The 21,143-nt window shown below is 35.6% G+C and overlaps 2 protein-coding genes across 3 annotated transcripts; one reads left to right on the forward strand and one right to left on the reverse strand.

Moving 5' to 3' along the window:
• Positions 1-1,701: 1,701 nt before the first annotated feature.
• LOC306851415 (ribosomal protein S6 kinase beta-1-like) lies at positions 1,702-11,245 on the reverse strand. Its single transcript, XM_079387615.1, has 15 exons — positions 10,863-11,245; positions 10,158-10,201; positions 9,879-9,999; positions 9,167-9,235; positions 8,937-9,084; positions 8,518-8,575; positions 8,201-8,301; positions 8,015-8,105; positions 7,775-7,865; positions 5,017-5,124; positions 4,840-4,902; positions 4,106-4,183; positions 3,906-4,013; positions 3,714-3,826; positions 1,702-3,631 (listed from the first exon to the last, which is right to left on the reverse strand). Exons 1-15 carry the CDS (start codon positions 10,929-10,931, stop codon positions 3,385-3,387), a joined length of 1,509 nt encoding a protein of 502 aa, XP_079243741.1. The 5' UTR covers positions 10,932-11,245; the 3' UTR covers positions 1,702-3,384.
• A 4,354-nt stretch (positions 11,246-15,599) lies between these two features.
• Positions 15,600-20,592, forward strand: tubd1 (tubulin, delta 1). Of its 2 annotated transcripts, none has more exons than XM_079387657.1 (8): positions 15,600-16,348; positions 16,429-16,576; positions 16,649-16,865; positions 19,057-19,288; positions 19,377-19,541; positions 19,686-19,826; positions 20,031-20,214; positions 20,293-20,592. In XM_079387657.1, exons 1-8 carry the CDS (start codon positions 16,198-16,200, stop codon positions 20,393-20,395), a joined length of 1,341 nt encoding a protein of 446 aa, XP_079243783.1. In that variant the 5' UTR covers positions 15,600-16,197; the 3' UTR covers positions 20,396-20,592. The 2 variants fall into 2 exon arrangements, with proteins under 2 accessions (XP_079243783.1, XP_079243784.1); XM_079387658.1 differs by having other exon boundaries at positions 16,649-16,775; positions 20,293-20,591.
• The last annotated feature ends 551 nt before the right edge of the window (positions 20,593-21,143 follow it).

The raw sequence follows: 21,143 nt of genomic DNA on the forward strand, positions 1-21,143 counted from the left end.
TTCTGTATTTGATTTTATTTTATATTAGCTTGGAGAGCATAATAGGAAAAAAAAATCATCTCCCAAATTTTTTCCACACTTGAGTGGAATATATACACACATATATATATATTCATATTCCACACATACATAAATACTCTTTAAAAAATAAAGGTTCCAAAAGGGTGTTTTTGCAGTGATGCCATGAAAGAACCATTTTTGGTTCCCAAAAGAACCTTTCAGTGAACAGTTCCTAAAAGACCCACTTTAATGAACATTTTAAAAATCTGAAGAACCTTTTTTCCCTATAAAGACCCTTTCCTGCATTTGAAAGGTTCCATGGATGTTCAAGGTTTTGATGCTAATAAAGAACCTTTATTTTTAAGAGTGTAGTGTATTAGAAAAACCACGCTAGTTATAAAAAATATATAATCAAATTAAAAACAACTCAATTGTAAAATAAAAACTACATCAAGCCGTTAGACCTCATGTTGCCGTACCACATCACAAGTCTGAAAGCAAAAGCAGCCCCAGCTGCCTGTTCTTAACATGGATGAATCATCCAGTGCTGTTAAAACTGTTAGTCCTGATGTTCAACATCTGTTTCCTCAGAGACAGACAGTTCTTTCCGTTATGCTGTAAATTTTAGGGAATCCCCTGGAAAACACAGATGAGACAACCATATTGTTTGTCATATGCAAATACCATTAATGTTTCCCCCCAGATTCAACTTCCTCTAATAGACGGTGCAAACAACATTCAAGATTTAAATACACATTTGTATGCAAACCAGAATTCCCATCAGCCATCCATATGATTCTTGAAGAAAGCATTCAAAGCAACACAGCTGTTGCTGAAAAAGCATAAACATTAAGGTAAACTGGGCCACTTTTCTTTCAGAACTCATGGATCCAGCCAGTCAATGCCATTTCTACTCAGTCCAGCTGGAAAGTGACCCACACTGCCGATCATTCTGATTGGCTCAGACAAGCTGCTTATGCTAGCAAGAGCACAGAAGTGATGTAGTAATCCATCCTTATAAACACAGATAAACCAGATAAAACACAGACGATTTTGAAGTGTGTCCTCTCTGCTGACTGGACACAAAAAGGTTTTAACATTATATTGCATTATAAACCAGTATTTGAGTTCTCCCTTATGGACATCTTACAGACATGTTGCACAAGAGCTGCATCCTGACGGGAAAAATGCTTAAACGTATCTGCATCTGCATGAGCGTTCATACCCAAATGATTTATACCAGCTAAATATCATTGAGATGCTGTATTTGAAGACAGAACCTAGTTGTACACAAAGTGTGTTGCAGAGAGGATCGGGAACATCTACACCAGTGGTTCTCAACCAAAAGGCCTCAAAATGAAGTGAGCAAGACAAAAGCATTCAAATAAGCCAAACGTGGACCTTGAAAAGTCACAAACTAAGTCAACTCCATGGGCACTTCATAATAAAAATAAATATTTCTAGTTAAGCCAAGCTCTGAAGTATTTTGTCAATTGTAAAAATATTTTTGAACTTGAAAAAAAACTAGAAAGGTCACGGGGGCTTCAAATACTGTTGATCTTGGAGTTTTAAAAAAATTTACCACTGATCTACAAAACATTTTTATATAACCTTTTTGTCATACTTTACATAAACATTGTTCATATTAATCAAAGCATTAGCCATCATCAACTGAAAAAGACTCAATCACTCACAATCGTTCATATGCATTTAACTAGTTGTCATTTTATTTTTTCAAATTTAAGATGTAAAATTTAAAGAATCTATTAAGCCCCAGTCACTCCAAGAACGATAACTATACAGATAACGATATTAGAGTCCACAACAGCGAACGATATCACAGTCTGTTTGTTCTAAGCGCACACGCGTCTGCCGCTTTAAGTTCTCGAGCTTGTGATAGTAGGATGAATTCTGATTGGGTGTCAATGTTTTTATCGTTCATCAGCTGGAAAATTCATTCTGAAAGTGATTCCAACGACATCGTTTCTCTGTGCCTTTATCGTTATAGTTGTGCTACTCTGCTATTCTTTTTTTACTATATCGTTATCGTCCTTGGTGTGAACGGGGCTTTAATCTAGGTTAAAGTACTTGTCCTTCATAGTTTTTGATACCTATGTGTTAATCAATGGTACCAAATTTAACCACATTGTAAAGTGTCAGTCTTTTCGGATTTTTTTTTTTTTCTCAATTTGATTAAAAAGGCCTAAGAGTGAAAAAGTGATCATTGCACATTCATATTTTTTCTTACGTATACTATCATTCTAAAAATTGGCATGTGTAAGATTTTTTTTTTTAAGAAATTAATACATATATTCAGCAAAGACACATTAAATTGATCAAAAGTGAAAGCAAAGACATTTAGAATGTTGAAGATGTGTTTCAAATAAGTGTTCTATTCAAGTCCTGAAAAAAACATATTTGCATCATTGTTTGTTCTCAATGTTGATAAAAAAAATATCAGCATATTAGAATGATCATGTGACACTGAAGACAGAAATAATGATGCTGAAAATGTCATAATCAGAGGAATAAATTACATGAAAATATATTCAAATAGAAAACCGTAATAATACTTTTTCTGTTTACTGTTTTTGATCAAATAAATGCAGCCTTGATTAGCCTAAATGTCTTTAAAAACTATACTGAACTCAAAGTTTGAATGGTAGCGTTTTGTATGAATGCATGAATTTCTAATGAACATCTTTTGTGAAATCACAAACTCTCCAACTTAATTTGACAACCCAGCACATAATAAAGTTTCCAAAGTCAACGTATTTGTTTTTATTGAGGCTCGTGTATTTATCCATCATCTATACAGCACTGTGGGATACACTCATTTAAAACTGTATAAGACTTAAGTCAGGGTGCGAACCTCCGCTGAGCGAAACTCCCACAAACGCCTCTCATTCTGCAATCCACGATTTGTACAATTGCTTAACAGCTGGAAAACGATTCAGCTTTCCTTGGAAATACTGTAAAAACTCAAATCATCCCACTGGAAGAAATTCCTCAACATCACTTGATCATCTTGCAAGGATCATTTGCAAATAGTGTCTTTTTTTCATATTTTTTTGTTTGTTTGTTTGAGGTTCCTTTTATGGTAAAATCATGTAAAAAAAAAAAAAAGTTGATAATCCAAAAAAAAGGCCCGGTCCTGATAATCCATTTGATATGTAATGACAGGAATCATCTAAGAATGCGCTCTGAGGTTTTGGGATGCGAGGAACTGTAGCAGTTTCTCAAACTCAGTGAAAGACACATGCTCATCAGATGTGAAGGACAGTATATAGCAGATGGTAGTGACGGTGGGGACCTTTCTACTCCCCAAGTGTCCATATAAAAGAAATAGAGAAAGCAAAGGAAAACTCCAAGTTGGACTAATGGTCATAAGTTCATACGTAGATGCTCTGGCCTTTTGGAGATCACGGGGTAGGCCTGCTGCTTAAACTGGCCCACGTTGGAGCCAGCAGGTTGCCTGATGGGAAGAGGGGCGGTGGCCTCGGAACTAGCCTGGACCTCCATCTGATCCATGGTGGACACTTCCATAGCGAGCTCTGTGGGAGACTGGAGGATGGAGGATCCGTGCAAAGTGGGACCTCGTGGCCAACAATCTCCTGAGAACTTAACTGGGCTGAAAGACGGGATACAAATGGTTTTTAATTTGATTTTTAAAAATTTGTGACATTTACAACTCATACACAAACTTTGATTACCTGACAGGTGTGCGAGGGCTTCCCAAAAACCGGCGAGGTGAACGAATTTTTGGCTCAAATGAGAACTTTTCCTTTATATTTTCCAACACAGATGGAGCTACATAGGTAAAACCCTGCAAGAATTAAAAGAAAAGATAAGGAAAGCCCCAAAAACTTAAGCAGGATGGTGAAATCATGACTTGGCCGCCTTACCAAAAAGACCTGATTTGCACTTTCGCTCAGTGTGGAATCATCAGGACTGTCAACGGGAGTCTGGCTGGTGAACTTTGAATCAAACTGGCTCACATCGTCAGCAGATTGCTGTCGAAATTAGACAATGGGTCAAATAATTCATATTTACTCAATTAACCCATAAGATGACGGAACACACCACAAAAAGTGACTATAGTTACCAAGAAAGGCTTGAATGGTGGTTCTACTTTACGTGCGAGAAGGTCGTCCCAATTAACTTGTCGGAAGAAGGGATGAGTCTAGAAGACAAAGCCAAATTCAAGCTAATTAAATCACAAACTAAAGCCCAACACTTCTTTCTGAATCCTGAAGTCTGGTTAACCATTAAAACCACCAGAAAATCAAAAGTGAAAGACAATCTTCACCCTATAAAGCCTTTTTTTAATTTGATACACATGTTTTTAAGGCCTGGAATTATCAATATGATCAAAACTGGCAGGAAAACCTGTTGTACACAATCTACTACATGCCTTCCATCTGGTGACAGTTTATGCTTTTTTAACCAGTAAAAGGTCTTCAAGTATAACTTTCTTTTCAGGGCATGGGATGCATGTCTTTATGCTTTGAAATCTTTACTGATTTTTATTAGTGCTGTCAAACGATTAATCGCATTCCAAAACAAAAGTTTTTGTCTACATAATGTGTGTGTGTATATTTATTATGTATATTTAAAGACACCTATACAGCATATATTTTGAAAATATTTACATGTATATATTTATATAAATGATATCATATGTGTTTAATATATAAATGTAAATTTTTTTCTTAAATATATACATGTGTATTTTTATATACACAGTACATAAATACCAAAATATTTTGACTATTATTTCATGTCAGGCTTTACAGGGTTAAGATGTTGACATTAACATTAATGTTGATGAAAACGGACCTGTACTTCTGTCGCATCTCCAGGTCCAGCCCCAAGCCGAGATGAGGCACTTCTTTTCAGTAACTAAACACAGTAAAATTAGTGTTACAAAATGACAGAATAAGACTTATTAAAACATCAATTACACAACACAAAGTAAGTGTATTACTGGGAAAAATAAAATAGATGTACACCTACCCTTTTGAGAAGGTCCCTGGCTTCTTGTGTGAGGTAGGGTGGGAGGTTCAGTTTGCATTTAAGAATTTTGTCAATGGTTTTTTTCCGGTTCTCTCCTGTAAATGGGGGCTAGAAGGGAAAAAAAAAATTATGCTAAAAAAAACTAAACTTAAATTGACTAGATCAAGGTCAATTAAGAACCACAAATTCAGTAACCCCATTGTGAGAGACCTTACTGACAAATATAAAGTTAACTATTTTATATTATGTTTTATGTTTATATTTTATATTTATATTATGGCTAAAACTATATGGTAAGTGCAGTAGTTTTGTGACAATTATTAATTTCAAAACTAAACTGGCTTATACATTGTCATTAGACTAAAATAATTATATTAAATCTTTTAATTGTTGACAGTAAATGAAAACTAACTGTAGAAATTTATTTAGAAAAATAAATTCTGACGAACTTAAAAGAAAAAAAAGTATTGAACAGTGTTTAGAAATCAGTATTAAATTCTATTACATTTAGGGAATATGAATAACAAATTTTGAGACAAAAATCCTTAACACATTATTGTTGAAAAAAAAAAAAAAATTAATGGACTCCTTGCGGCCCCTGGATGGTGTATTGCCTAAAAAACTAGCTGATTTAAGTAATCAGCAAACTTTCAAAAATAAAATTAATTAATTAACAGGGCTTGTACATAAACTGCAAAATGAAATTCCAGTATTTTCAAGGACTCTAAGCATTCCTTTTTTGGTTTTCAAGGACTAAAGGCCTTTCCACACTGAGCGCGATGGGAAAAGGCGAGACGAATCGCCCATGAATGTTGCTTTCACACCAAGCACAAAATGAATGTTCGCCTTCTGCTAATTCACGCCTGCATGCTAGGGGGCGCCGACCAACAATGTTTTTTTTTCTTCATGCAACGTATTTATTTCGTGTGGTTTACATCGTCTGCTGCTCAATATACTATATTAAATTAAGATAATTCATCTTCATCAGAAACACAAAATATCCATAATGCTTAAAAGAATACATCTGAAATAATTAGAGATACAATTAGCATCACGCTACATTGAAAATGTATGTAATTATTAAAGTTTTTGCTCAAAACCCACTTTAAATCATCGAGTGCTTGTAATAACTTCCGATTGTGATCTAAAATGGATTTTGATTCTATAATGCACGTTTTATAATGGACTGATCGCTTGTCATGTGCCAAACATCCTTTATTGTTCAAATAAATATCATGAATTGCATAAAAACATACAGAAAACCTCTTCACAATTATAGGTCTATTTGCTTTCATATGTAGACACACATATACACACACACATATACACACACACACACGGAAGAGCAAGAGATACGATTACATGATTGTCAGGTCTAGATGAACAAGCTCTGACTCATAAACACTCGCGTTCGTGGAAGAAAATGGATGGTGTTCGTCAGATCCCATGATTCAGTGGAGAATTAATGTTATTCTGTATAAAGAACATGTGAGAAGTCTGTTCTTAAATACCAACAATAACAAGAACTCGTCATTCACTCTTCTCTCTTGCGGAAAAAGTCCTCTACGTAGGTGTATTTACGTTCATGCTCAATACAGTCTTCTGAGCTTTTAGCGCCACCGCGTCGACCTTTTGGGCAACAGCAGTTGCTCTGGTCATGTGATGTAATGCTCAAATCTTATTGGACTGCCCGTGTTTTCGCTTTGCGAATCTCAAAAGATTTGTCGAACTGGATGGAAAAAAAAAAACATTTGCATTTTCGGTGCGCGAATGTTCGCGGTTTGTGTGGAAGCATCCATAGGAAGCTGTTGTTTTATTCCCTCGTGTCATCGCGTGCGAAATTCATTTTGCTTTCATTTTTGCTTTTGCTTTCGGAGATCTCACTTATCAAACCATATCATTATTATCTTTCAAATTCTAATAAACTAATAAAATAAATTGATACAAATAAAGTGCAGCACAAAAGCATGCAATGATTGTGGCAACTTTTACATTTGAAAAGATAATATGGCAAAGTTATCGCTTTGTTATTCAAAGGTTTTTTTTAATGAATATATTTACCTGAAGAATGAAAGAATTAAATCATACACTTGGAAAATTATGAGTCATATCACCGCTTATCAACACTAGGGGTGTGACAATACACTTTGCTCATGAGATGGACAAAATAAAGATACTAGGTTCACTACAACGAGACAATATTTTAATACTATTTTTAAGAAATTTGACAAAATATTTGTCTTTTAAAATCATATAAAGCACAACAACACAGTAGTATTTTGTAACTAATCTAGGGCTGTAACAAATTATTATTTTGGTAATCAAGTAATCTACTGATTATTTTGACAATTGAGTATTCTGATATTTTTTGTAATACAAACAGACCCAAGGCTAAATGTCAAGAGATTGTTTTATTGAAAAAAATTTAACACTAATTTCATATATACTACCTTTTAAAAATTCAAGTACTTTTCAAGTACCTTCTCAAAAATATAGCTGTTTTCAAGGTTTTGACTTCAAAAAGAGTTTCAAAAAGTCAAATTCAAGTACTTCAAGCACCACCTTGTATGAACCCTGAATTGAATTAAATTAAAATCAATTTAAAAAAATTAGTTGAGTTTAGAAACGGGTTGTTGACATTAATTCTGATACATAAATGCATCAATTCCAGAATGTAAATACAAAACCCAAATTGAAGTATTGCAGGCTATAGTGCGCTGGCAGTACTATGACAAATTCCCAAGACGTTTATACTCACTGCGCCAGTTAACATGTCATACATCAAAGCCCCCAGACTCCACCAGTCAACAGCCCGATTGTGTCCGCTTCTCATGAGGATCTCCGGAGCCCTGAAATAAAGAAATGTCTCACACTACTGTAGAATTCATCTAAATGCATGTCACACAGGCACGTCAGACAATGAAGAGAGACATTTGCAAAACAGGAAATTAGCTACTTGGACATCACAAGGATGTAAAGGTTTCTTTAAACGTCTCACATGTATTCAATAGTGCCACAGAAAGTATGCGTCACTGTGCCGTCATGAATGGACTCCTTACACAGCCCGAAATCAGTCAGTTTTACATGTCCTGTGATAAGATAAAAAAACATTATTAGAATGAAAGATTTCTCAGTTCATTTTCAGATTTAGTCCTTTCTAAACTACAAAAAGCAGCAGCCAAACCTTGGTTATTGAGCATGATGTTCTCAGGTTTGAGATCTCTGTAGATGATGCCTTTCTGATGCAGGTGTCCGAGAGCCATAGAGATTTCAGCCAAGTAGAAACTGTGTGTAAAAAGCCCTGAGCATCATTCTGATTATCTTTGTTCATGTTGAATGCAATGCCTGTTTTATGCATGTGTCGGTGTTCGTAAGTCTTTGAAAATTGCTTAAAAAGTTGACACTTCCACACTACGTTTAAAGAGCTAATCATAATTCAGGTTTAAGGTAGGAAGTTTATGCTTTAAAAGTCACAAAACTGATCAAATCGCCCTTTCTTACCAGGCCGTGTCCTCCATGAAAATCCCCTCTCGCTCAAGCTGCATGAAAAGCTCCCCACCTGCAAAAGTAAAAAGTTTTTAAACACAAAACCAGTTTTAAGAGACAACACAGAGATGGACTGATAATAAAGCTTCACCACATCATCTCTCAAATCATCACACGCTGCAAATTTACAATTTAGGCACAGAAATGAAAAAAGTGTTTCAAAACTAGTTAAAATGCTTTTTTTAAATTTAGTTAACTTATTTTTTTATGCATTTCATAAAATGTTTAAATAAATTCCCTCTATAAAAATAAATAAATAAAATCATAGAAGGAATGCCTCTAAGGGCAGAATGTATTCCTTAGCAACAGGAGGACAGCAGAAAGAATGAGTAGTTATCCATTTTTGAGACAAAGGTTGTTCTTGATTCACGAACCACTTAGGTATTCAAGGATGAGGTAAAGCTTGCCGCCCGTCTGAAAGGCATAGATTAGATCAACGATGAAAGGATGCTTGACTTCCTCTAAGATGTTCCTCTCTGCTTTAGTATGCGCCGTGTCCTTGGCGTTGCGTACAATCATAGCCTACAAGCAGCAGAAAAGAGAGACATTGAGACACTGCCAAAAATGTAAATGAATGCATTCAAACTTAAGGAATTTGCTTAACCTTTTTTAAGACTTTCATTGCAAATATTTTGCCTGTTCCTGCACCATATACTTTCCGAACCTGGAAAACCTACAAAAAACAAAGAAAGAGTTAAAGTCAAGCCCAGACTTGTTCAAATGGAATACTGCTCCACAGTTATTTTAGATTTATGTATACAATATTATAGTTTTTATTAATGTTTAGATTTTCACTTTTTATATTTTAAGTTAATGTTTTCATTAGTTATTTTTAAATATTACTATTAAGGTTTCATTCATTTTATTTTGGGTTTAGTGATCTAAAACTGAAATAAAAATAAATTAAACCTAAATAGTAACACCGATTTAAAGAGTTTTATACTTAGTCATTTCAATTCTTCAACTTGATATATCGACACAAACAAATCACTTTGACAATGACCATTATTTATATACAATAAAATAAAGAATCGTTTGTAGAACCAGATGTAAAACCAGCATCTGCAATGGAACACAGCCCTTTGGAAGCTGTTATTCATTGTATGACCTCTAGATGGCCACAGCATGAATCGTTTTGAAAAAGCTTTGAGCAATGAACCTTTTTCCGATACAATTGTGTTGAAAGCTTCGCTGGTCCAGAACGCTTCACTTCGCCATCACTAATATTAAGCACTTTGTTGCTACGGTATAGTATGAAAAGTGCTTAAAAATAAATAAAAATATTAAAATATGCTACATTAAAATTTTTTAAATACCTTTCCATAACCTCCTTTTCCCAACACACGGAGAAGCTCAAAGCACTCTGGACGGATGTCCTCGGTGCCTTGGTTCACATTGTCCTCTGATATCTCGATCTTCTCACAGTCGTCCATGTTACTGTAATAATAAACCAGAAATAATGAGATAATGTGCATTATTCCTCTCATCTGCATTAGAATACTGATGCTATTTTTTTAGAATATGTCTAGGAATAATTATTTTAAATCACTTAAAATAAAACAGAATTTTGTATTGCAACCACTACAGATACTTACAACTCAAAGCCACTGCACTGGTCCATGATGTCATTGATCTGAGCCTGCAGAAAAGTAGTGTGAAATGCACAATCAATAAATGCTCGATTCCCTGCAACAGTGAACAGCCTTATGTTAGGTGGAGCGATGATCACTGCACGAGCAGATAACGTTACGAGGCAACAGTTGGCAGCACTTCTAGTCTGACCATGAAAACGCAAGGGGTCGGATTTCGCAATACTATTCCCAGAGATCCCATAAGGTGACAGGCACCATCTATGGTCTTGCAACTCCTAATTGACTCATGCTCGTAAATAAAAAAAATGCATATTAGCTAAGTCAGTAAATAATTGTAAGCAATATGCATGCAAAAATGTGTATATCTAAGGTATGCTGCATTGCAAGTTTCGATGTGAAAGGAAACGCATGCATCCAGCCCTTTAAATAGCCATTACTGTACTGTACTGTAAGTAAGCTCACATACAACCCTATTATCTTCAGCTCGTATCATTGACTACTGCATATAAAACATATTTCAGCATGTAAAACTCAAATATCTCTGACACACATGCTGACAGACAGAATACCAGTCGTTCAGTAAATAAAACACACTGTAGGGTAATCGTGTTAGCCTGTTAGCATAACATAAAGCAGTTCCTCGGGCCTCAGGCCTGCACTCTGCTCCGGGTGGTAACGTTAAACTACAAAACAGCGACTATCCGTTACCTCCTCCAGCTCATCATCGGAGACATTTTCCTCTGGCTGGTCCAGATCGATGTCGAAAACGCCAGCCATCGTTGATTTCGCTGTTTGGGATCACTTCAAACCGCGTGAGGAGCTCGCGCTTCCCGCCTCATGGACATGAATGCACCGTCGCCATGACCTGCATGACGCGATCTGACCCCCCCGCGCGGAGGAATGCGGGAAATACTCAAAGTGTGCCAGACTACAAAAGCGATAAATAAGTACGTAAATAATATTATAATATTATTTATATAGCCTCCTGAGACTCAGCTATGGAGTTTTTGCCTCTGTAGTGGACATTCTATCTCAGTGAATTTCTCTGAGACCTCACATGTCACACTTGTAAGCCTGGATGTCCTGTACAGAGCACATTCAGGGCTTTATAGAGATTGGAAGTTTCACCAGGACCACACCCTCTCCTAGGTCTTTAAAGATGGCTAAATTTAATTTAGTGAAACATTTTACATCCTTGTGGAAATATGATTATATTTTGTAATTTTCATTTAAATCTGAATAATTTTCTAATTGTTTGTCATAAAGCAACATCTCAGGAAAATGTTATGGGTTTTCAAATTCAAATATGACTTCCTGTTATGAAACAGGGCATCATTTCATACATGTCCACTGTGGAGGACACCAGGACTAAAATGATGTTTATTATGCATTTTGGGAGACATAACAATTGAATAGGAAAATAAATTATATATCTATTTTGTTATGAAATATTAGATATTATTATGAAAATCTGGCCAATTATTACTCCCATTATGACAATTATTTTCAACATGCTGTCCCAACAGCAACCCATTAATGTGCAAATTAGATACAGTATAGATACACTGTGTTTAATGGGAAAACCAGTTTATGGAAATTTCTACAGACATACTGCATAAAACAAAATGGTATATCAAATCATTTTGTTATATATTTTATAACATAGTTGAGAATCATCCTTAAAGTTTAGAAGAAAAAAATCCTGAAACCTGAAAATGTATTGGTGATTTTAAAAAATCCCATTGTTTTTGCCTTTTTGATATCTAGTCATGCCATTTTATTTTTAGAAAAACTTAGTCCTAGTGTCCTCTACAGAGGACATAGAAAAAAACATGAATAAAATATAATTTTTCAAACATCTTAATTTTACATTTTTTCTAATGCTCTAAACAATGTAATGACATGAAAAAATACTAAATTCACAAAGTTTTTTGGGGGGGGTCTCAGGAGGATAGTGTAAATAAGATATATTTTAATGTAAATTTTTGTATTTAAGTTTTACGTTTTTAACATTTTTATTTTGTTTTTTGTATTGTTTTATATATGTATATATATATTAGCAGCCTACATTGTACACACGTTGTATGTAAAAAAGAATAATCAAAATAATATCAGTATTCAAAACAAACAAATAACAATAAATACATAGAAATAAAAAGTAATTCTAAATGTTTTATAATGTGTTGTATCATAGGTTGTATTAATTTAGGCTATTTGTTTTAAAAAACATTGCACATTGGTTAAATAATCACAAGGAATAGAATAGCTACTGTGGGATTACAAATGTAAGAATCAGTTTTAGATCTACTGATCCTATGTCCTTACATTCACCTGAAAAACTAAAGTGAAATACATTGTATTTAGCATTTATGGTAAAGATGATGACACCAGATGAACGATTCTGTTAAACAAAGTTTGTAGCAAGAGGTTCCTGCCAGTTCCTGTTCTCTTATTGTAAGTTAAATGAGCCAGATAACGGAGACTCCAACCTTTTGTTTGTAATGGCTCTTGGTGCCCCTGCCCCAGTCTTTGGGCAGTTATGCTGATTGGATTAGGAGTGGATAAATGGGGCAGGTTGCTATTCCTGAATACTTCGTTTGCATGCTTTGTTTAAAGTCGTCACCCAGGTGCTTTGTCTCCATTCCTAAGCACTGCCCCCTAAATGTAAATAAACTACAATGTAACACTGCCTTAGTTAGGCTTTTGATGACTGCAGCACATTCTCAATAAAGTACCCAAGAGTCTTCCTGGTCTTCGCTTCTGAGTTTCCAACACTACTCTTTCTTTGTGCATGTGAAGGAAATCCATTTTTATCAATGCCATTGATTGATTGATATTCCCCGAAATCAATCTATTAGTCGATTTTTCCCACATTTCTACAAATTTAAATACCTTAAAATAAATATGAAATAAACAATGCAATATGAAAAAAACAATGACTTATTTAAATTGTAAAATATACATCATGGTATTATTTGTTGCACTTATACAGCCTAATCTGAAGTAATTAGAGTCACCACAAAGTAAAAAGAACTTGAGGAAAATGCTTAACGGGCATTAAAATAATGTAAAGGTATGAATAAAATGTATGCTTCATGCAAATAGAGAGAAAGAGAGAGTAAGTAATCTAGATTACGCAATCAGATTCCAAAAATTAAGTACTTATGAAAGTTACATTTTAAAATACTCGTAATCAGACTAGTTACTTTTTTACTGATTACATGATTACATATTATTCACACAGCAATAATTTATTTATCATTTATTGATTCTCTCTACTGCTTAAGGGGAAGGGGAAGTCGTGGCCTAATGGCTAGAGAGTCGGACTCGTAATCGAAAGGTTGCGGGTTCGAGTCCCCGGCCGGCAGGGATTGTAGGTGGGGGGAGTGAATGTCCAGCGCTCTCTCCACCCTCAATACCACGACTGAGGTGCCCTTGAGCAAGGCACCGAACCCCCAACTGCTCCCCGGGCGCCGCAGCATGGCTGCCCACTGCTCCGGGTGTGTGTTCACGGTGTGTGTGTGTGTGTGTGTGCATTTGTTCACTACTCACTGCTCTGTGTGTGCACTTGGATGGGTTAAACGCAGAGCACCAATTTCGAGTATGGGTCACCATACTTGACAATACGTCACGACTTTCACTTTCACTTATATATACTCAGAAAGTCTTCCAGTTTTGTGGACATTCACACACGGACTAGTCATTATTCAGGTGGAGACACAGCATTTGACCAATGCATTTACAAAAATCATATCGGGTGTTTCAACATTGCATCAAGTACTGATGAACACATTCATTTTTGTTTGAATTATCACTCAGTTTGTCATTTAACCATGTATTAGCCTATTAGGTATTATTGAAAGGCCTTTGTCTTTCAAACTCATTAAAATGCACAAATTCTCATTATTTCTTATTTGTAGACATTCTCAAACTTTTTGTCATCTGAACCTCTTTCACCTAATATATTTATTTTAAAGGGGTGGTCAATCAGCAATTCTGTAAAAGACTGTAAATATCTCCCTTTGCACTGAACTTTGAGCATCGTAGCTTTGCAGATGTTTTTTCATATATGCTCAAATGGCAACATTGCACACTAACTAAAGTTAAAAAGTGAAATCATAGTCAATGACCCCTATAAATACCCCTGAGATTTAAAAATAAATATTTTAATAATTAAGTAACACGTTTGCATGTTCACGGTTCTCTGACATTGGTTAATGGTCACATGGCGTGCAGGTAAACATAACATATTTCTTCTTATTTTGATTTTAAAATGATTTATTTTAATTTTACATTTTTATGATTTGATTACATGCTTGCCTTTCATTAAACCCCCTGCAGTTTCTTTACGGACCCCAGTTTGGTAAACCTTGATATAATATAATGTTTAAAGCACTTTGTGTTGTTAATTACAATGAAAGGAATTTTCTCACTCTTTGTATTTTTACATCATTATGGTACAAGATTATCCTTTTTAAATCAATGTGATAAACGAGTTAGGTCAAAAGTTATCCATAAGTAATCTAAAAATAATCTGATTATATTAGCCTACATAAAATGTGTAATGTAATAGATTATATTACTGACTACAATTTGTGTAATGTAATTTGGAATCAGTAACAGATTACAATTTGTAAGTAATCTACCCAGCTCTGTATACACACACACACACACACACACACACAGGTATATGCATATATTTTGTGTAAAAATATCTATCTATCTATCTATCTATCTATCTATCTATCTATCTATCTATCTATCTATCTATCTATCTATCTATCTATCTATCTATCTATATCTATTTATTTATTGTTCTTCATTTATTTCTGATGATCTAGGCATGTTTTTGTTACGTAGAAATGCAGGTTAATGTAAGTAAAGCAGAGGTTAAATGCATAATTTGGCAGAAAATCAATCAAAGGTGGCAAGAGATGTGGGATAGAGAGGAGATAGGGAGGCGAGGATTTGGGAATAGGAGAGAAGAGGCAGGTTAAGGTTGGGACACTGTTCAATGAATAAAACACTAAAGATGATAAGGATGCACCAGACAGGGTTCGTGTGAGGGATGTCGAGAAGAGGAGTCAGTGGAGCACATAATCATGACCCGTAAGAGATATGAAACACCAATGCAGGTAATGAAGAATAAGATGAGGGAGATTGGGGTGGATAAGATTACATTAAAAGAGTTATTAAGCACAGTAAATAGGACGCAGAGTAGAATATTTAAGGGAGGCAGGAGTTTTCAAAAGGATTTAATGGATAATTAAAGTCTGGTATGTGTGTGTGTGTATGTGTGTTAATGTGAGGGGGTTAAGTGAGTGCCATGTAAGTGTAGGAAAGGGAATAGACTGTTTTATTATAACCTATTAGCTGATCCACTCTCCGGAGCAGAGGGGGCGGTAATGCATCAAAAAACTGGATGCCAACCGCCATAAAACTAGAAAGAAGAAGAAGAAGAAGAAGAAGGCGGTAACGCACCTATTTTCGTTGGTTGCCAGCTGCCGTTAAAAACCAAGAAGAAGAAGAAGAAGGCATCCCTGTGTCCCAATGTGCATACTAGCCACCCTATCTGCCCTAAATAGTAGGTAGGCTATTGAAAATTATTAATATTACATAGAATTTAGGATGGCTAGTGCGCACATTAGGACGCAGACCATGTTTTCGTGATAATCGTAGAACAAGAGAGCCCGCGAAAAGTATCTTTGTGCGCCATCTGCTGGTTGGATAGATTTTTAACTCTAGCTCCCATCATGCATCAGTTCCGACGCTTAAACCTGCACCCGCCTTCAACTGTGCACACCGATGATCTGCTTTTACTTTGTAAAAGTGTTCATAAATAGTGACTTAATGTTATTTGACAGTGTGCGGTTGTATTGACTTTACAGTAAACTGACCTCCAGTCTGTCTGTACTATCTGTCGTCTCCTGGAGAAGGAGAAGGTAACGTTGCTATAGCGACAGGTTCGGGAGTTGTGTATTTAGTATTTATATACACCGTGGCTTCCAAGCTTTTGTATCGTTAATGCTTACCGTCGATAGATATGTCGGTTGTAAGCTTACAGTTGGGTCAGTGTGGGAATCAGATTGGACACGAGCTCTTTAGTGTCATAAGCGATGATTCCAATGGACCAAACAGAAAGAAGTACAAGCAATGCAGTGATGAGAGATTCTTTTATGAGAGATCTACTGGAGGTAGGTTCAGCTCCCTCAGATTTGCTAATACCACTGTAATATTTGGTATTTATTAGGTTCTTCATGTTTATGTCTAACAGAACTTGTGGCGCGGTCAGTCCTTGTTGATATGGAGCCCAAAGTTATCTCTCAAGCAATAGCCCAGGCTTCAAAATCTGGAAGATGGAGATATGGAGACAAAGCACATTTCTCCCAGAAACAGGGCTCTGGAAACAACTGGGCGAATGGGTAAGAAGGTCCGCTCTTGGTTTGAGCTTTAAATGTGTGTGTCTTGTGTGAGTTTATTGTTGTTCTCTGAAGGTTCTGTGTTCATGGACCACATCATGAAGAGGCTGTGGAGGATCTGGTTCGGATGGAGATGGAGCGCTGTGATCGTCTGGCTGGGATTTTCACCATGATGAGTGTTGCAGGCGGCACTGGTTCTGGTGTGGGTACCTACATCACTCAACGTTTGAGGGACTTATATCCCAATTCCTTCATCCTCAATCAAGTAACATGGCCATATGGAGCTGGTGAGGTAGTGAGATTTTTGTATTTTCAAGTATAAATGATACAGAAGCAGTTAGGTCAATAATATGGCTTGTTTTTGTGTGTATGTGGATTCAACTTATTAAAAATGGCTTAAAATTCATAGCAATAGGCTAAAGCTTGCCGCAAAGCACCGGCAAAAGTAAGTACCGTGAATGTGTCAGGTGGAAACAGTAAGGAGATGCTTAAATGATTTACTAATAAACTGGTGTCTTCTGAGTCTGTGTCGCAACGATGAAGACTTGCCATATCCTCATTAGATGTGCCTTTAGACAGAAGTGCATCTTTACGGATTATGATTATAATGAAAGAGCTTTTTTTGTTTTCGATTTATTTTGTTCAGTAGTTGGCTAATTTAAAGCTTTCTATATAGATATATTTATCATGTCTGTGAGGCATGTATTCGCTGAGATTTGGTTCATTTTTGTGAAGCGCTCCTGTTCAAGACGAGACTGCAGAAAGCGCATAATGTTTGTTTTCTTTATTTTACAGAAGCACAGCGTTTTGTTGAAATTGTGAGTGCACACAAATAAAAGTAGACCCTTTACAGCTCCGAATGATGTATTACTCTTACCTTTATGAGCAAAAATGACGGCGTATCTATCCACTGAAAAAAATGCAAGTGAACGGTGCCTCCATGTCCTGCAAAGCACGTTTTAGCTTCCACTCTCCACACAAACTATTGGATATAGCACACATTTATCTAGGTTTAATGTTTAAACATTGTGATATGCTTGAACTGTTTTATATCTATAGATTTTATTTTAGGCAAGTCGTGATGATTTGAGAAGGCTAAATTGATCAAACATAGGCTATGATCAGCTTACTGTCTGCCACTGGCAGCTTGGTCGTTACTTTAAAAAACAAAAACTTAGTCTATAACGAACAAAAAATGCTCCAAACGGTTTTTCTAAATTAACTTAATAAAAAAACGAAAGGAAATATAATCACTTTACATACAAAACTGAACTATTTTAATATCTGAAACCGTAGTATAAGCTGTTTTGGGAGAAGGGGAAAAAAGATAGGCTCGGGTCGGACTCGGGCCGGTAATTCTGATAAGCTGTCGGACACGGGCCATGCTAGGGCCTGAGCGTCTCGGGCCAGGGCCGGCTAGGGCCTATATTTGAGGCCCGTGCAGGGCTCTAAAAGACGTTTCTTAAAATATCAGATAATTTGAACTTTTTATGACAAGGCAGGGTTAGCTCAGTTTGTAAAATCCCATGTGGTGTGATTTCTTAAAAACCTAATGATATTTATACATTTATAATTCATGATATTTGGTAAAGGAATGTTTTACCTTGGGGAAAAAAAAAAGAATTTGAAAATAATAACTAAGATTATTTTTTCCATATTATTCAATTTCCTTATGCTATTAAAATTTTATAAATGTTAAAGTTAATAATTGTAAACTTTTGTTTTTCCTTGCACTGGTAAATTTTTAGATTTTCTGGCTATTTTGCTTGCTTTTTTTTTTTTTTTTGCTTTTTTCAGACTAGTGGAAATAAAACATCCAAAACACACATTCATTTTATTATATTTTATCTATTTTTTTATTGCACTTACAACAAAGTTTGCAGTTGTATTCATATTTTGAAAGTTTTTACAGAGGAGTTTATATCAATTCATAGTGCATGCGCCTTAGTTTTATTGATATAATTTATTTCTAAAACAGTAACAATTTATTTATTTTTTTGGCTGTTGTCATTATTTTTCTGATTTATGGAGTGATTTAAAATATATATCCAAAAGAGATATATCCAATCTCCTCTGTGTAAACTTTATAAACATTTTAATATGCCAACAAAATGGAACCAGAATATGGCTTTATCCAATGTTCATATTTCTGTTCTGGATATTTATGCAAATGAGATCATTTAATTAAAGAATTCCTCATTTGCATATATAAACATAACACACTAGAAAACATGTAATACAAAAACCTTATTGTGCTGTGATTAATCAACTGGTGAAGTATGGTGATATCTATTTGTTTAGTTTTTGTTTTTTTTAACCATATTTCATTTATTAGTGGAATAAAAGTTTTAAAACAGCATTAATACAAAGAGTACGTTTCTACGAACTTTGTACATGTGCTTTAAACAAGTTTTTTTTACAACATTTTATTATTCATCCTTACACTGTCACTATTCAGTTTATGTTTTTTTTTGCCTTTCCAGGTGATTGTGCAAAACTACAACTCTGTGCTGACACTGTCACACCTCTACCAGCTCTCTGATGCTATTCTGGTTCACGAGAATGACACTGTGCACAAAATCTGCAGCCGGCTGATGAACATCAAACACATCTCCATCAGTGACGTTAATAAGGTGATCGCTCACCAGCTGGCCAGCGTACTTCAGCCCGCTTATACCGCTGAATCACCCTGCCATTACAGCACAAACCCCATCGGTACAAATGACTCACAGTTCACCTCCAATTTAAGACAGTCATCAGTCAAAATGGCACTCCTTTACCAGTGTTTATCTGCTGTCTGCAGGGGAATTACTGACTTCTTTGGTGTGTCACCCGGAGTACAAACTGCTCAGCTTATGTAACATTCCTCAGATGTCCAGCACGTCTCTGGCCTATAGTGTGTTTAATTGGCCTGGGCTGCTCAAGCATTTACGTCAAATGCTTATCGCCAGCGCTAGGATGGAGGAAGGTGAGTGCCGTGATGTCTCCCATGCTTGTAATATTAGGAAGGATGTTTTATAAATGACACATAAAGAAGAAATGCAAACTATTACTTCATTGATTGTCTACTCTACATATTGGTTTTGTGGAACTAAAGCACTCTTTCTTAAAGGAATTGACTGGACAGTAAGCGCCCCATCAGCGGTCACATCTGGAGGAGAGAGTGCGACTAACAGCAGGCATAAAAATTTCAATTTATCACTTGCTAATCTTCTAATACTACGGGGGAAAGATGTCTCTACTGCAGTTACAGGTAAGACGATCTCCGATTTACTGTCATTCATTAAATAAATAGTTCACACAAAAATTAAAATTGTCATCATTTACTAACTCCCAAACTTTTTTTCTTCTGTTGAACACAAAAGAAGATATTTTTAAGATTGTGTGTAACCAAACAGTTGTTGCTCCGTATTGACTTCCATATGTATAGAAACTAACATGCAAATTACTTCAACAGATGGTTTTAAGGATCCTGCATTATATGTGCCGTGGCTTAAAACAGAAAATAGTTTCAGCTCATGGACCTCTCCTGTCGCCTTCAATGGATATGAAAAGTCTGCTACTTTGGTCAGTAACAGCCAGTCCCTTTTGAAACCCCTGGACAATATAGTCAGGAAGGCTTGGAACATGTTTGCATCGAGGTAAGAAATACAGTAACATGAATACTGGACAAAGTTTTGCAGTTTTTTATTATACTTTTATTTTTTTTTTCCCTGTAGGGCCTATGTTCATCAGTATACAAAGTTTGGAATCTCTGAGGAGGATTTTCTGGACAGTTTTACAGCACTAGAACAGATCATCTCCAGCTACACACACCTCTGATTTACCTGATCATACACAGCTCATCATAAAGATTGTGACAATACTGATGTGCCTTTCCTGCCACTGGAAAAATTACATTTGTTAATATAGGGCAGTTAAATTCATAATACAAATATTTATTTCTGTCTTTCAAGGCTGTAAATATATATTTTCTGTATGATTTGAAAATGATAATGAAATAAAAGTATGTTCATCTAATCTTGCTATGTAAAGTAATTGTCACCCCCCCCCCCCCCTCCTCCTCCTCATTTTCTTACATTTCTTCATATTCATCTGTTTCAGTCATTTGAATTTTCCTGCTCATTCGCTATATTTATGACCATCAGCGGGGCAAATACTGAATGTGAATACAAAGACAAATCAGAGATAACAAGAAAAAAAAAAATCACCTGATTAGATCATTGTTCAAATCTCAAGTAAACACCGACCCTACCAAAACAATCTGGACTGTAAATGAAATATATGTTAGGTTTGGTAAAGACTGCTAACTTGAGATCTGTTAACATGATCGGCTGCATGGTATCACTCTTTTGCGTTTTTGTTTTTAGCTACACTACTTCACCGGTGGGTCAACCTTAATTTTATGAAGCTACGAGAATCATTTTTGTGTGCAAAGAAAACAAAAAGTCCCGTGAACGTGTGTCAAAGACTGACAGGCACAAGAAGAAATTAAACTTTTTTTTTTCTTTGCATACAAAATATATTGTCATAGCTTCATAAAATGAAGGTTGAACCACAGATGTTACAT

The sequence above is a fragment of the Barbus barbus genome (genome assembly GCF_936440315.1).
Source record: "Barbus barbus genome assembly, chromosome: 31".
Classification (NCBI taxonomy): Eukaryota; Metazoa; Chordata; class Actinopteri; order Cypriniformes; family Cyprinidae; genus Barbus; species Barbus barbus.

Excerpts from the sequence above, each read along its gene's own strand:
- LOC306851415 (XM_079387615.1), bottom strand. The coding sequence starts at position 10,931 with ATGGCTGGCGTTTTCGACATCGATCTGGACCAGCCAGAGGAAAATGTC. Across the intron at positions 9,085-9,166 it reads CAATGAAAGTCTTAAAAAAG|GCTATGATTGTACGCAACGC; the intron begins GTTAAGCAAATT and ends TGCTGCTTGTAG. Across the intron at positions 4,184-4,839 it reads GAGATGCGACAGAAGTACAG|ACTCATCCCTTCTTCCGACA; the intron begins GTCCGTTTTCAT and ends TTTGTCTTCTAG.
- tubd1 (XM_079387657.1), top strand. The coding sequence starts at position 16,198 with ATGTCGGTTGTAAGCTTACAGTTGGGTCAGTGTGGGAATCAGATTGGA. Across the intron at positions 16,349-16,428 it reads TTATGAGAGATCTACTGGAG|AACTTGTGGCGCGGTCAGTC; the intron begins GTAGGTTCAGCT and ends TATGTCTAACAG. Across the intron at positions 16,577-16,648 it reads GGAAACAACTGGGCGAATGG|GTTCTGTGTTCATGGACCAC; the intron begins GTAAGAAGGTCC and ends TGTTCTCTGAAG.